Below are 15368 nucleotides of genomic sequence, written 5' to 3'. Positions count from 1 at the left end.
CCCAGAGAAATTGAAGAGCTCATTTACAATGGCACAAATTAGTCAATAGCAGAAGGAGCTGAAACACGCTGGTGGAGAGAACTCTAGCTCTACTCCTAGCTACCAGGATACTTGAGTAGCTGTCCCACTGGGCCTCAGTATCCCCACTTTTATAAAGGTGATGTTACCAGGACTCCAAACCAACCTTGTAAAGCTAGTTGTCTGTACAGGCTACTCTGTGATGGTGAAAGGCCACTGGGGAGATATTTTTGGGGTGGACTGATTTTTCAACTTTACACTGAATCATTAAGCTATGAATTCCTCTGACTGGAAAGAAATAACACAGAGTGTATGTGTGTTTGGAGAAGAAGTCATTGTCAAACCCCACCTGATTCATGTCTTTTCTTTGGCTTCTCCCCATCCAGTGCCACCGTCCAAGCCAGAGTGTGGCATCAAGGGAGAGATGGTGATTGGAAACAACATTGAGCTGACCTGCCAATCAAAGGAGGGCTCACCAACCCCTCAGTACAGCTGGAAGAGCTACAACATCCTGAACCAGGAGCGGCCGCTGGCCCAACCAGGTAATAGTGGTGGGGGTGGGGATCAGCAGTTAGGACCAGAGTCCCTACTTCAAGGAGCATCTGATTGATTAGAGTTGCTAGACCCTGGGGCTGGCTGACGAATCAGATCCCCCTGAAGCCTGCCCTCTATACCCCCAATTGCCATTGTGATATCTTGGGTCATCTTTCTTAGCACCATTTTCTCAGTTGTAGAGGATAAACACTGAATTGCTAACTGCAAGGTCGGCAGTTCAAACCCACCAACCACTTCTTGGAGACTCTATACAGGGTTGCTATGAGTCAGAACCAACTCAACAGCACACAACAACTTCTTAAGTTGTGAGCAGTGAAAATGATTCATGTGTAACACTTAGCACAGTACCCAGTAATACGAAGCGCTTGATAAATGTTAATTATTGTTTTCTTTATTCCCTACAACTCAATTCTTTTGAATAAGCAGGTACTGTTAACCCCTCTGTACAAAGCACTGACAGGGAAGTTTATTTTGATAATGATTATGTCCTAAAGTGGCTGGCGGTTCAAACTCACCAGCCGCTCCTTGGAAACCCTACATAGGTTCGCTATGAGTTGGTACTGACTTGACAGCCCTTAACAATAACAACAACATATCCTAAAATATATAATGCCACAAATCTAACTGTTGTCCACCCCCCACCAGGAGTTGTTTTAATGTGTCATTGAGTCAGTTCCAACCCATAGCAACCCTGTATAGGGTTTCTAATGTTGTAGGAATTTCGGAGGCTGTGAATCTCTGTTGTTGTTAGATGCTGTCAAATTGGTTCCGACTCATAGTGACACTATGCACAACAGAATGAAACACTGCCCAATCCTGTGCCAATCTCACAACTGGTATTATTCTTGAGCCCACTGCTGCTGCCACTGTGCCAATCCATCGTGTTGGGGGTCTTCTTCTTTTTCACTGAGCCTCCACTTTACCAAGCATGATGTCCTCCTGCAGGGACTGGTCCCTCCTGATAATGTGCCCAAATTATGAGAGATGAAGTCTCGCCATCCTTGCCTTTAAGGAGCTCTGTGACTGTTCGTCTTCCAACATGAGCCTGTTTGCTCTTCTGGCAGTCCATGGTACTTTCAGTGTTTTTCTCTAGCGCCGTAACTCAAATGCATCTATTCTTCCAAGGTCTTCCTTATCATTGTCCAACTTTCACAAGTGTATGAGACTATTGAAAATGCAGAAGCAGAAAGCCTTATCTTTCTTTTGTGGAGTGGCTGGTGGATTCAAGCCATCTCCCCTGAGGTTAACAGTTTACATCTAACCCACTATACTATCAGGGTCTCCACTGAAGAGTAGGGGATTTCTATTCTCATTCTCTGTCCAGACCAGTCCATGTCAGACTCCTCCATGGCCCTACCTCCCCAAACACAACACCTCTTTATGGACACACCCAATGACACTACCACACCTGCTGTGAGGGTCCTACATTCTCAGGCCAAAGGATGATAGGTTCAGCAATGGTAGCCAGGAGACTGGTTTTGTACTGAGTGCCTTGGTATTTGACCTTTGGGTCAGGAAACAAGCTGGAAAGAAATTTTTTTTTAAAGATTTATATAAATGGCCTAATGTGGGCCAACTGGTGTGGGAATACCCTGGTGGGATCTCTGGACTCCTGAAGCCCACTGCTGCCAAACCAGCTGTGCCCAGTGCGCCCAAAGATCTAGAAATACAAGGCCTGAAAGGTATCCATCGGATTTAACATCTGGATGTCTTTCAGTTCAGTGTGGATTTAAAGGAAACAGGAGATAAAACGTGGAGTCAGTGAGTATAAACAAGTAAGGTGGAGTGTGAGTGAGCGGGGAAACATTTGGTGTCATGGGTCAGCAGAATCAGTTGTGTGCACTGATTGGGGGTTGGAGTCAAACAACGATGAATTTCGTCACTCTACCTTTTACTTAGCGTAGTGGTTATGAATCGGGCTGTGAACCTTAAGGTCAGCGGTTCGAAACTACCAGCCGCTCCGCGGGAGAAAGATGAGGCTTTCTACTCCCGTAAAGATTTACACCCTCGGAAACCCTGTACAGGGTCGCTATGGGTCGGACCCGACTCGATGGCACTTAACAACAACAACAACAACCTTTTACTTCAGTGGGCAAAAACAAGAACTTCTTTAAAATAATAGAATCCACTCACTCTAATGTATAAATAGAAGCTGAAATATGGATTTCGACAAGTTTCCTGTTTACATACTTTTGGTTGGCAGATTTTTATTGAGTGTGTTTGGAGTTTTTGTCGAAGCCACCTGGCAGTGTTCCTCTGGCTCTGTGGCCACCCACTCTCTGGCCTGTGAATAATCCAGTGACTCAGTAATGATCACACCAGGTCTACTATGGACACTGATTGTGTCTGACCTCCTTTCTAGCAAAGTGTATATCCAGGGACCCAAAGCTGAAGGTTACAGGTGATAAATGAGGATTTCATATCCAATGATGTTGTAACACAGGGTGCTTAAGGGCTCACACGGGCATCCATCAGGAAAAACTCTTCTGGTTGCTAGAAGCCATGACTTAGCTCTTCAGTGATTCCAAAGGGAATAAAGTGGACTAAAGGGAGATTTGCTTATTTACTTTGGAAAAGTTCCCGCAAGTCTAGATTTGCTTAGTCAGAATTGGGATCTGGGGGTGGCAGAGAAGAATGTGGTAATAACTTAATCTTGCATCTGGATGGTGGTAGGTAGGTTTCTCAAAACGTCTTGTCTCCACCCTGCCTAGAGTGTTTCCCTTCTCTATGTCAGGCCCTACATGTTTCTGACTTTTAAAAACATTTCAGTCCCTAGTAAGATGATATGGGGAGGAGGATATCCTCCACCATCCTACATCTGAAGACAGAATCTCCACTATTAGAGATTTATTCCTTTGGCTAAGTAGTGAGTGAAAGCAAGCTAACAGTGAAAAGAACAGGGAATCTGGAATTCCTTAAACAGAACTGAGTCCTGGTCGTTAAGTCACTCAGCTTCTCTGCCCTTAGTGTGCTCATCTGAAACTCTAGGATAAAAATGTGTAATGCCACTTTCCTGAAAGCTCTGAAGAGGATAACAGGAAATCACATATGGGATAGTTTGGAAATTCTGCCCCAGTCAGCCAGGTTTCATACACTGAAGGAATAGAAATTTGAGTCTAAGAGAAAGAAGGAGAGGTAATTTGAGGGCTAGAACCTTTTAGGGGAGAGATTCTGAAGGTTCTAAATGGCCCTGTTTATAGCATCCAGAGTCCTGGTGTGACTCTGTAGGATAAGCACTAGACTGCTAATCATAAGGTCAGTGGTTCAAACATACCAGCTACTCCTTGGAGACCCTATACAGGGTTGTTATGAGTCAGCATCGACTTGATGACACAAACAACAACATAGCAGCTGGGGAGGATCTTGAGGGCTTGGGTGAGAAGTGGGAACTCAAGCTTGTTGAGTAGCCATGAGATTGGGGTAGGGGCAGCAAAGGTAAATTTTACCAGTTTGACATCAATGTCTTGGGGAGGCCAAAGCTTTTCTGGAGGAAAATTTACCCCCAGCTGGAGCAGAAGGAAGGTGGCAAGCTGACAATTCTTTGTGTTCCTTTCCTGGACCACAAGATGTCGCCACTGCAGCGGTAACGTTAGTTGTAGCTAGTTTTCAGGAACTTTCCAAGAGGAAAAGGGGGCTTGGAAGCCTCAACTCAGAATCAAAGCAGGCTTGGAGGCACGGGATGATTCCCAGAGCATCTTCTACTATTTACTGTTTGCTTGGGGAGCTGGGGAAGGGTAGTATATACTCCCAAACACTGAGCGTGGTCTATAGCTGGACTTTGATGTCTGACAAGGTCCTGAGGTAGCTTCTAACTTGAATTTGTCTGCAATGTGCTATGGAAACTTAACAAAACCAATTGCCATCAAGTTGATCTGATGCATGGCAACCCCAGGTGTGTCCGAGTAGACCTGTGCTCCATAGCATGATCAGAAGTAGATTGCTTCTGGGTGAAATGCAACCTCTGACCCCTTTTTTTGTGGGGAGAGGAGGGCACTAGCAGCTGAGCACAATAACCCTTTGCACCACCCAGGAACTCAATAAATCTAATACAAAGATGGAATTCACTTTATAAAGTAGTGGACTCTGATAAGAGCTACAGGTCCCCTAAGTGTGCCCAGGGTCAAAAAGCTAAGGAAACATTTCCAAAAGTGAGCTCCTTCAAGATACCTTAAAATAATAATAATAATAATAATAATCTTGTGGTCTAATTAGTTTAGAGAATGAGATTAATACCCTCCCTTAAAGATTCTCATTATTTGTTAAGCCCTGATGGACATGTTTATATTAATATCAAGCTTCAAATTCATCAATCAAGTTATAATAAGAGTCGGTCCTAAGTAATAAAGAAAGAGATGTACTTCATAATTCATTTAGTGAACTCTCCATCAGTCTTGACTGTGAACTGAGATGTAACGGGCTGTTTAACTTTTTAATTGACTGCCTGTTTTGAATGCATAGAATTTAAGCATCCATGCATGAAGTGTTAGAATAAATGATAAAGAGTTGGGAGCTAAGTGCTAGGGCCTCTCAAACAGCCAGATACAAAGGACCAGGTATTCAATTGACCAATAAGTATGCCTGAAGGATAGATAGATAGATAGATAGATAGATAGATAGATAGATAGATAGATAGATAGATAGATAGACAGACAGACAGACAGAAAGAATTGGTGTGGATTGTTAAGGAAATCAGCCCAGGGATTCCATAAAGTATGTCCTCAACCCAGAATGTTTTCCCCAGCAACTGCCCAGAGCAGACACTTAATATATATTTACTGAGTGAACAAATGACATTGAGAGTAAACAAAATTTAAATGTGTAAAAATTAAAGAAAAAAAAAAAAAACAACAACAAACCCTGAGAGTTCTGACATTAAGCAACTCATTAACTGTAACTCAGTGATTTCTACACTTCCTTTGGCCATGGGCTCCCTGTTTAGTAACACATTAATATTATATGTAAGTCTGGTTCTAGAAAACACACTGAAGGATGGGATTCTAGCAGGGAAAGGAGCATTTTACAGAGAATAGACATCCAGAGAGAAGTACTTTGGGTTTCAAGGGAAGAATTTGAAGAAAATATATGTGAAAAGACTGGAAGAAAATAACCTCAAATCAAAATGCTATTATTTCTAGGTGGTGAGCTTATAGAGGCTTTTTATTTTGTTCTCTCTTTTTCATAGAGTCCTTTCCTGGTTCTTTGGGTGAGACTCCATTCCCTCACTATAAGCTCAAATACCACTTCTGTCCTGAATTCTATTCACCCCTGTTTCACCAGTTTTTGGTGTATTTCTTCTCCCATAGTCTGTAAACTACAAGAGAACAAACACTCACTCATCAAGTTTTACATGGGATCAGCATATGAACAGTTTCTGAATTTAATAGAATTTAACTAACAGTTTTATGTAATATATAGATTTTTATCATGAGTATACATTACTTTTACATTATAAAAAAGATTTTTTTTTGGAAAGTTATTAACTGCTCTAGGGAGTTTCTAGACTTAATATTGGATTTTGTTCCAACTTTGCTGTTTCTTCATTTTATGACGCTAGGCAAATCAGTTAACTTTGCTAAGCCTTCAGTTACCTCTATGGAATTGGAAATTGACATTTTTGTTCCAACTACCATATAAGGTTGTTGGATGGATCAGAAGATATAATATTTGAGGAAGTTGTACTGAATAACATACCCAGACAAGGAAAATCCACACTAAGGTTTTTAAGAAACAGTCTTGCAAAGGGGAGGGGGCTGCTCACCTGGTTTTGCCCATTGGACCCCAGGAGGAGTTGGCAAGAAATAAAGCTGGAGTGATTGCCAGAGGAACAGTTGTAATTGTGTGACCATATGAAGAAGTTTGGACCTCTTACTGACAATCATGAAATGTCTAAATAGGTTAGGGGCAAGACCCTATTTTCAATTTAGAAGGACTCCTTTGGTTGGAAGGAGCCCTGGGTGTCACAGTGGTCAAGCACTTGACTGCTAACCAAACAGTTAGCAGTTGGAATCTACTCAGCTGTTCCATGGGAGAAAGGCCTAGAGATCTGCTCTCGTAAAGATTGTTGTTGTTAAGTGCCATCGAATCAGTTCCAACACATAACAACTCTGTATAGTGTTTCTGAGGCTGGAAATCTTTACGGGAGCAGAGCGCCTCTTCGTTCTTTCACAGATTGTAAAGATTGTTTTTGTTAAGTGCTGTCAAGTCAGTTCAAACTCATAGAGACCTATATGGGGTTTCCAAGGAGGAGTTTGTGAGTATGAACTGCCAACGTTGCAGTTCAAACCAACATGGAAGTTGAGTGCTTATCCTATGGCACCACACCAGGACTCCTTTTGTAAAAATTGGTGGTGGTGGTATGCCACAAAGTCGGTTCCGACTCTTAGAGACCCTGCATAGGGTTTCCAAGGTTGTAAATCTTGACCAGAGTAGAAAGCCTCATCTTTCTCCCACAGAGTGACTGGTAGATTCAAACTATTGACTTTGCAGTTAGCAGCCCAGCTGGTAACCCACTACACTACCAGGAATCCTTATTGTAAAGATTACAGCCTAGGAAACCCTACATAGGACAGTTAACAATCCATTTCATGTAGTCAAAATGGACTCCACAGCATCTGATTATAACAAGTCAGCAAGGATACAAGGTGTGCTCTGCAGATAAAGAGACTAGAAGGCAGCAGAGTTATGGTAAAGATTCTTCCAGGACAGCACACATAAATCTTAGCACAAAGCTCTCCCTTTCAAGGCAGAGGAATTCACATATCATGGATTTATCAGGAAGGTCTCTCATGAGGACATCTGGTCCTGTCCCCTGAATACAGGAGAAGAGCTGTTTTCACACCCACTTTCCAGAGGAGACGTGACACAAGGAAGTTAAATGGCTTGCAAGTGGTAAAGAATCACAAATCTACACACACACACATTGCAGAAATCCAGGGTTGAGTTCTTCATCTGCTAAGTCTTCCTTCACATGAGTCCAAACTCAGAATTCATTTTTTTTTTTTTTAAGGATTTTATTGTGGATTGAGTGAAAGCAGAATTCATTTTTGAAGATCAAAAAAGTGGCAATCATAATACCTTCTAATTTACAAAGGGTTTTCATGCCATGCATAATTGCATTTCCTGAACATTCAGTACACATCATTCTGATTTGGATTTATAGTTATTGCCTTGTTTTACACTCATAATTACCCTGTGACTCAGGTTCTATTGTTGTTGTTAGGTGCCGTTGAGTTGATTCCAACTCATACCAAGCATATATTCAACAGAACCAAGCAATGCCCAATCCTGTGCCGTCCTCACAATCATTGTTACGCTTGAGCCCATTGCTGCTGTGCCAATCCACTTTACCAAACATAATGTCCTTCTGCAAGATTGGTACCTCCTGATAATGTGTCCAACGTATGAGAGACAAATTCTCGCCATCCTTGACTCCAAGAAGCATTTTGACTGTTTCTGTACGTACACAGATTTGTTTGCTCTTCTGGCAGTTCATGGTACTTTCGGTATTCTTCTCCAGCACCATAACTCAAATGCATCAGTTCTGTTATGGTCTTTCTGATTCATTGTCCAACTGTCACATGCGTATGAGGCTATTGAAACTGATATGTTTGCTCTTGAACACTTTAAAGAGGTCTTGTACAACAGATTTGCCTAGTACAATATGCATTTGATTTCTTGGCTGCTGTTTCCATGAGTGTTGATGATAGATACAAGCAAAATGAAGTATTTGACAACTTCAATCTTTTCTCCATTTATCATGATGTTATTTCTCAGTGCAGCAGTGAGGACTTTTGTTTTCTTTACATTGAGGTGCAATCCATACTGAAGACTCTGGTCTCTAATCTTCATCAGTAAATATTTTAAATCCTCTTCACTTTCAGCAAGCAAGGTATCATCTTTATATCATAAGTTGTTAATGAGTCTTCTTCCAATCCTAATACCATTCTTTTCTTCTTATAACCCAGCTTCTTGGATCATTTGTTCAACATACAGATTGAATAAGTATGGTGAAAGAATACAATCCTAGTGTACACCTTTCCTGATTCTAAACCATTCAGTATCCCCCGTCTTCTGTTTGAACAACTGCCTTTTGGTCTATGTACAGGTTGCTCATGACCACATTCAGATGTTCTGGAATACCCTTTCTTCGCAATGTTATTCATAGCTTGTCATGATCCACACAATCAATAAACCATTGCATAATCAGTAAAGAACAAGTAAACTTTCTGGTATTCTCTGCTTTCAGCCAAGATACATCTGACGTTAGCAATAATATCCTTAGTTCTACGTCCTCTTCTGATCCAGTTTGAATTTCTGGCAGTTCCCTGTAGATGCTGCAGCAGTTTTTGAATTACCTTCTTCAAAATATTACTTGCATGCAATATTAATGATATTGTCCCGTGATTTCTGCATTCCATTGGGTCACCTCTCTTTGGAATGGGCACAAATATGGATCTCTTCCAATCAGTTTGCCAGGGAGCTGGCTTCCAAATTTCTTGGTAAAGATGAGTGTGCACCTCCAGTACTATATCAGTTTGTTGACATTTTTCAATTTGTATTCTGTCAATTCTTGGAGTCTGGTTCTACAGAAATATCTTCAGTGCAGCTTGGACTCCTTTCTTCAGCACCATCGGTTCTTGATCATATGCTGCCTCTTGAAATGGTAGAACATTGACCATCTCTTTGTGGTACAGTGACTCTGTGTATACCTTCCATCTTCTTTCATGATTTCTGCATCATTCAATATTTTACCAATAGAATCCTCCAATATTGAAAGTTGAGACTTGAATTTTTTCCTCACTTCTTTCATCTTGAGAAATGCTGAGTGTGTTCTTCCTTCTTGGTTTTCTAACTTCAGGTCTTCACACAAAATCGATAAGATTTTGTCTTCTCAAGCTGTCCTTTGAAATTTAATGTTTAGCTCTTTTACTTCATCATTTCTTCCATTTGCTTTAATATCTTTGCACTGGACAGCAAGTTTCAGAGTCTCTTCTGACATGCATTTTGGTCTGTTCTTTCTTTCCTACCCTTTTAAATGACCTTTTGTTCTCTTCCTGTGTGATATTCTTGATGTTGTCCCACAGCTCTTCTGTTCTTCGGTCATTAGTGTCTAATACATCAAGTCTGTTCTTGAGATGATCTCTAAATTCAGGTGGGATATGTTCAAGGTCATACCTTGCTTGGTTCTAGTGAACTTGTTTTAATTTTCTTCAGCTTAAGTCTGAATTTGCGTTATGAGCAATTGATGGTCTGTTCTACAGTCTGCACCTGGCCTTGTTTTGGCTGATGACAGGGAGCTTTCCCACTGTCTGTCTCTTTTAATTATTGTTGTTGTTGTTGTTGTTGTTGTTAAGTGCTGTCAAGTTGGTTCCAACTCATAGTGACCCTATATAGAGATTCCAAGGAGCAGCTGGTGAGATTGAACTGCTGACCTTGTGGTTTGCAGTCCACTGCTCATTCACAGTGCCACACCAGAAGTCCATCTCTTTTAATAGATATAGTCAATTTGATTTCTTGAACTCCATCTTGTGAGGTAGTCATCTTTCATGCTATTTTAAAAAGATACTTGCAATGAGCAAGTCATTGGTATTGCAAAATTATATCATGCTAGCTATAGCATCAATTCTATTACCAAGACCGTATTTTTCAACTGATCCTTTCTTTTTGTTTCCAATCTTAGCAGTCCAATCACCAGTAACTATCAATACATTCTGATTGCATGTCTGATCAATTTCAGACTGAAGAAGTTGGTAGAATCTTCTATTTCATTATCACTGGTTTTAGTGGTTGGTGCATACATTTGAATAATGGTAGTATTAAGTGGTCTTCCTTATAAGCATATGGATATTATCCTATCACAGACAGTGTTGTACTTCAACATAAACTTTGTTCCCTTGATCTTCCTATTGTTGATTTCAAATTTCATATCATTGTGATCTGAGAAGATGGTTTGTAGTATTTTGATGTTTTTAAATTTATTGACACTTGCTTTGTGGCCTAATATATGGTCTATTCTGGAGACTGTTCCATGTGCACTGGAAAATAATGTGCATTGTGCTGTTGTTGGGTTGAGTGCTCTATATAAATCTATGAGGTCAAGTTGATTGATCGGGTTGTTTAGTTTCTTTTGGGTTGGTCTGTCCTTTTTCGAAAGTGGTATGTTAAAGTGTAGTGTAGTGGTTATGAATCAGGATGCGAACCTTAAGGTCACCAGTTCAAAACTACCAGCTGTTCTGCGGGAGAAAGATGAGGCTTTCTGCTCGCATATTTACAGCCTTAGAAACCCTGTACAGGGTCGCTATGAGTCAGAACCAACTCCACGGCACATAACAACAACAACAACTATTACTGTAGAGTTATCTATTTCTTCAATTCTATTAAAGGATGATTTATGTATTTTTAGGCTTTTTGGGGGAGCATGGATATTTATTATGGTTATGCCTTCTTTTTCAATTGATCCTTTAGTCATGAGATAATGTCCTCCTTTGTCTCTTATGCTGGTTTTTGCCTTAAAGTTTATTTTATCAGAGATTACTATTGCTACTCCTGCTTTTTTGAATGCCATTAGCTTGATATATTTTTCCATTCTTTAAAGCTATGTCTCTGTGTGTAAGCTGTGCCTCTTATAGACAGCATATTGAAGGATCCTGATTTCTTATTCATTCTGCTACTTTGTCTCTTGACTGTAAGTACATGTAACCCATTGGCGTTCAGTAAAATTATCAATGGGTATGAATTGATTGCAGTAATTTTTCTGTGCATTGTTTTGTGGTACTGCTGGTTTCTTTGTTCCACATACTTTCCTGTGCTGAGTTCATTTTTGTGTATGATTTTTCTTGTCAATTTCTTCATAAATTTAATGTCTACAAAATCTTCATGGATTTTCCTTTTGTTGATTTGATATGAAGATATATTAAAATTTTTTTGAGATTACCCTGTAATCAATCAATTTTAAAACAGTCTGTTTGATCAAGATAGATCTTGAAATGTTCTTTTTGATGATGAATGCTACACCATTCCTACTGAATTTGTCCTTCCTGGCATAGTAAACCATTTGATTATTGATTCAAAATGGCCAATACCAGTCCATTTCAGCTCATTAATACCAGCCAATACCAGTCCATTTCAGCCTAGAGTATGGATTTTTATATATTCCATTTCATTTTTGACAGCTTCCAAATTTCCTAGATTCATACTGCATACATTCCATGTTCCCATTATTAATTGATGTTTACAGCTGTTTCTCCACATTTTGAGTTGTGCCCCATCAGTAAATGAAAGTCCTGAAAGTTCCTGTCCATTGTGATCAATTCTACTTTGATGAGGCAGCTTTTCCCCAGTCACATTTTGAGTGCCTTCCAACTTGAAGGGCTCATCTTCCAGCACTGTACCTAACAATATGCTGGCACTATTCGTAATGTTTTCACCTTCTGGCACTATATCTCACAGTGTTCTGCTGCTATTCATAAGGTTTCTAATGGGTAAACAGTCAAAAGTATTCTGCCACTCCTTCTTCCTAGTCTGTCTTAGTCTGGAAGTCTGTTGAAACTCATCTACCATGGATGACCCTGTTGGTACATAAAATACTAGTGGCATAGCTTCCAGCATCACAGCAACACAAAAGCCACGACAGTACAACAAACTGACAGATGAGTAGTGGCAGGTACTATTATTACTTACATTTATAAATGAAGAAATTGATGTTCAAAAAAGCTAGATGACTTTCCCAAAGCCATAAAATTAATAAGTAGCAGAGCCAGGTTTTGAACCTGGAATAATTGACTGAATTTGAAATACTTCAGGTTTGTGTGCCTTGCCCAGCCTTTTTCTCCAGATGAGACTAAGGTTCAGGGAGGGTCCATGGTAGTGCAGAAATTCAGTTCTGCCCAGAAATTCAGTTCTCCTAATTCCCAGCTTGCTGTTGGTTAGGTATTGGCTAAGATCAGTGGTTCAAACCTACCAGCTGCTCCATAGGAGAAAGATGAGGCTACCTGCTCCCATGAAGATTTACAGTCTCAGAAACCCTATGTAGGGTCACTATGCATCAGAATCAATTCAACAGCAGTGGGTTTGGTTTTTGGCAGTGAGACTCCTGCCTAGTTGTACTCCATTGTACTTTAGTGTCCATGGAACAAGTGTATATGTGTATGTGTGTAAGAAAGTGCTGTGAACAGATGCTACTAATGGTTACAGCTGTAAATACAATTTAAAAAAATTTTTTTTTTTTTTTTACAAAAATGCCCCCAACTGACTTTAATAAGAAAAGGGTCATTCATACCTAAGATCTTAAGTTCCAAGCACTTTGTTAAGAACTTTATAAATAGTATTTCATTTAATATTCTAAAGCATCCTATGGTAGGTATTTGAGTCCTGGTGGGGCACTGTAGGATAAGCACTAGACCGCAAGGTCGGTTGAACTGCGAGCTTGGCAGTTGAAGCTCACAGTGGTTCCTCGGAATCGACCCAACGACATATAACAACACCACCGTAGGTACTATTACCCGTTTTACAAATGAGATGGAGCTCTGGTGGCACATGTGGTTTTGCTAACAGCGTCCCAACCCAGTAGCCATCTGTGGGAGAAATATGTGGCAGCCTGCTTCCATAAAGATGACAGCTTTGGAAACCCTATGGGACATTAATACCCTGTCGTATATGGTTAATATGACTCAGAGTTGACTCAATGGCAGTAGTTTTGAGGTTTTAACAAATAAGTTGACTGGGGCTCAGCGAGGTTAATGAACATGTCCAAACTCATACAGCTGGTAAGTGGAAGGCCTCTGGGACTCTGAGGCACAACCTCTACAGTGCCCTGCAGTGGATGTCAGTCTAGGCACATGCACAATGCCTATCTCCTCACTATCTGTCTTCTTTTCCAGTCACAGGACAGACCTTCCCTCTGAAGAATATCACCACAGACATGTCGGGTTACTACATCTGCTCCTCTAGCAACGAGGTGGGGGTGGAATCCTGCAACATCACCGTGTCTGTCCGACCACGTAAGAGCAGCTTTGTGAGGGTGGGAGGGAATAAAGAGGGAAGGAACATCAACCAGAAGAGCCAGCTGCACCCCACTGAGATGAATTGGGGAATCTCCTTAGAACTACCCATTTGCAGGGTAGCTGTGGTGACTCAGCCTACCCTCACCTTGAGGTCAGCCCAGTTCCATTGGTTCTTTGTAAGGAGAGCCTAGAATTGACTTTCACAACCTACTCCAGTCCTGCCTGCTGTTAGGGCCACACAGTGAGTCTGGAGGAAGACTCCAGAGCCAGCTGCCATGGGCTCCAGCACCCATTCTTTTGGGGAGGACACACCACAGCTGACTCCAGGAAAAACTGCAGCAGGAACTCCATCCTGAAAAGCAGTCCCCAGCCCTGTCTGGTCACAGTGCTGTAAGAACATGCCTTGTATCTGTCTGCTAGGAGCCCGCGGCTGCTGCTCTAGGGTCTGGGAGGAAACCTGAGGCTGGCCTGAGGCTGTGAGGGGCGGCCTCCCAGAGACACACACTGGCTGCTGTGGTGTCTCATCCAAAGTCTTGGTCTCCTCTAGCATCGGGACCCTGTCAGTAGATGAGGGTTGGGAGCTTGGGTAGTGTAACTGTTCTGTCCCCTTGCAGCCTCCATGAATGTGGCCCTGTATGTTGGCATTGCTGTGGGCATCACTGCTGTCCTCATCATCATTGGCATCATCGCCTACTGCTGCTGCTGCCGGGACAAAGGCAAGCCCGAGGACAAGGAAGGTGCAAGGCCGTAAGTGTCTGGGCAGGCAGCCTGTCCCATAGCCTCTCCACTCACAGGACCCTAAGGGACAGGTATGACTCGTAGCACCCTCATTTCACAGCTGAGAAAAAGGCAATGTCTTCCAAAGGACTTGACTCCAAGGCCCATGCTTTTCCTGTCTCTGATGTCAGAGTGGAGACTGTCATGGAGCCAGCCTGATCCTTTACTGCTCTCAGCTCCTAGTGCATGAGTGGAACATGTTCGTGACATTTCTTGTCCACCTGTGTCCCTTTGCAGTTGGTGACGGGAAAGGTAGTTCCTCTTCCCCACTCAACCCACCTAGCATGGGGTTCCGAGGGAGGCAAACCCTTCCACTCTACATTCACTGCCCCACAGGGATCGGAAGATCTACAGGGAGCCACAAGATCAGATAAGAGAGTTTTCCAGAGGACGGGATGAAGAGGACAACTACAGACAGGAAGACCAGAGGCGCTCCGGGCATGAGTTCTCTCACCACTCTGGCCAGTAATTGGGGACTGCTACTGGCTGGGGTCAGGAACCCCCTTCCTACCTCTCTGGCCTCCTCTTTCCTCTCCGAGACCTATTTTCCTATTTCTTTATCCCAGAGTGAGGGGGATCTTTCTTCCCTGTGTTCACTGCTGGAGGGCTTGGCTAGTGGGCTTCATATTCATGACTGACCCTTCCAATTGCCCCTCCCTGTGAAGTGACCCTCCTACTACCAGGTCCTAGTCCAGGGTCTGGCCTTCCCACTGGACCGGACAGGAGCCTCCACCTTCCCCCTGCAGCTGAAAGGAGCTGCGTGAAGCTGTCACTGAGAATGGAGTGCCCCTGCCCCAGAACCCCCCACAGAAGCTATGCCAGCATGAGGAGGGCAGGGCCTTGCCCTCTTCACCTGTGTGCTCAAGTAGGGAGCACCTGACTGATAGTTTGTACTCATTACATTTTTGGTGAATAAATAAAAGAATGAAGGTTTAAGTGAAGGACTGTTTTTATCTAGCCAATTTAGGTGAGGTTTCTCACTTCAGGACCCACACTGGACAGGCCTCAAACTCCATT

General features: G+C 42.1%; 1 protein-coding gene across 1 annotated transcript in view; it reads left to right on the top strand.

The window, feature by feature from the left end:
• Window positions 1-14820, top strand: part of GPA33 (glycoprotein A33 (transmembrane)) — a 59945-nt gene extending 45125 nt beyond the window's left edge. Inside the window, exons 4-7 of the mRNA XM_006876001.1 lie at window positions 405-560; window positions 13452-13571; window positions 14189-14321; window positions 14688-14820. Coding sequence (XP_006876063.1) covers window positions 405-560; window positions 13452-13571; window positions 14189-14321; window positions 14688-14820 — 542 coding nt within the window. The remainder of the gene's footprint in view (window positions 1-404; window positions 561-13451; window positions 13572-14188; window positions 14322-14687) is intronic.
• The last annotated feature ends 548 nt before the right edge of the window (window positions 14821-15368 follow it).

This window comes from Chrysochloris asiatica, unplaced genomic scaffold, assembly GCF_000296735.1.
Source record: "Chrysochloris asiatica unplaced genomic scaffold, ChrAsi1.0 scaffold00349, whole genome shotgun sequence".
Classification (NCBI taxonomy): Eukaryota; Metazoa; Chordata; class Mammalia; order Afrosoricida; family Chrysochloridae; genus Chrysochloris; species Chrysochloris asiatica.
This window is presented reverse-complemented; position numbering and strand designations above follow the sequence as displayed.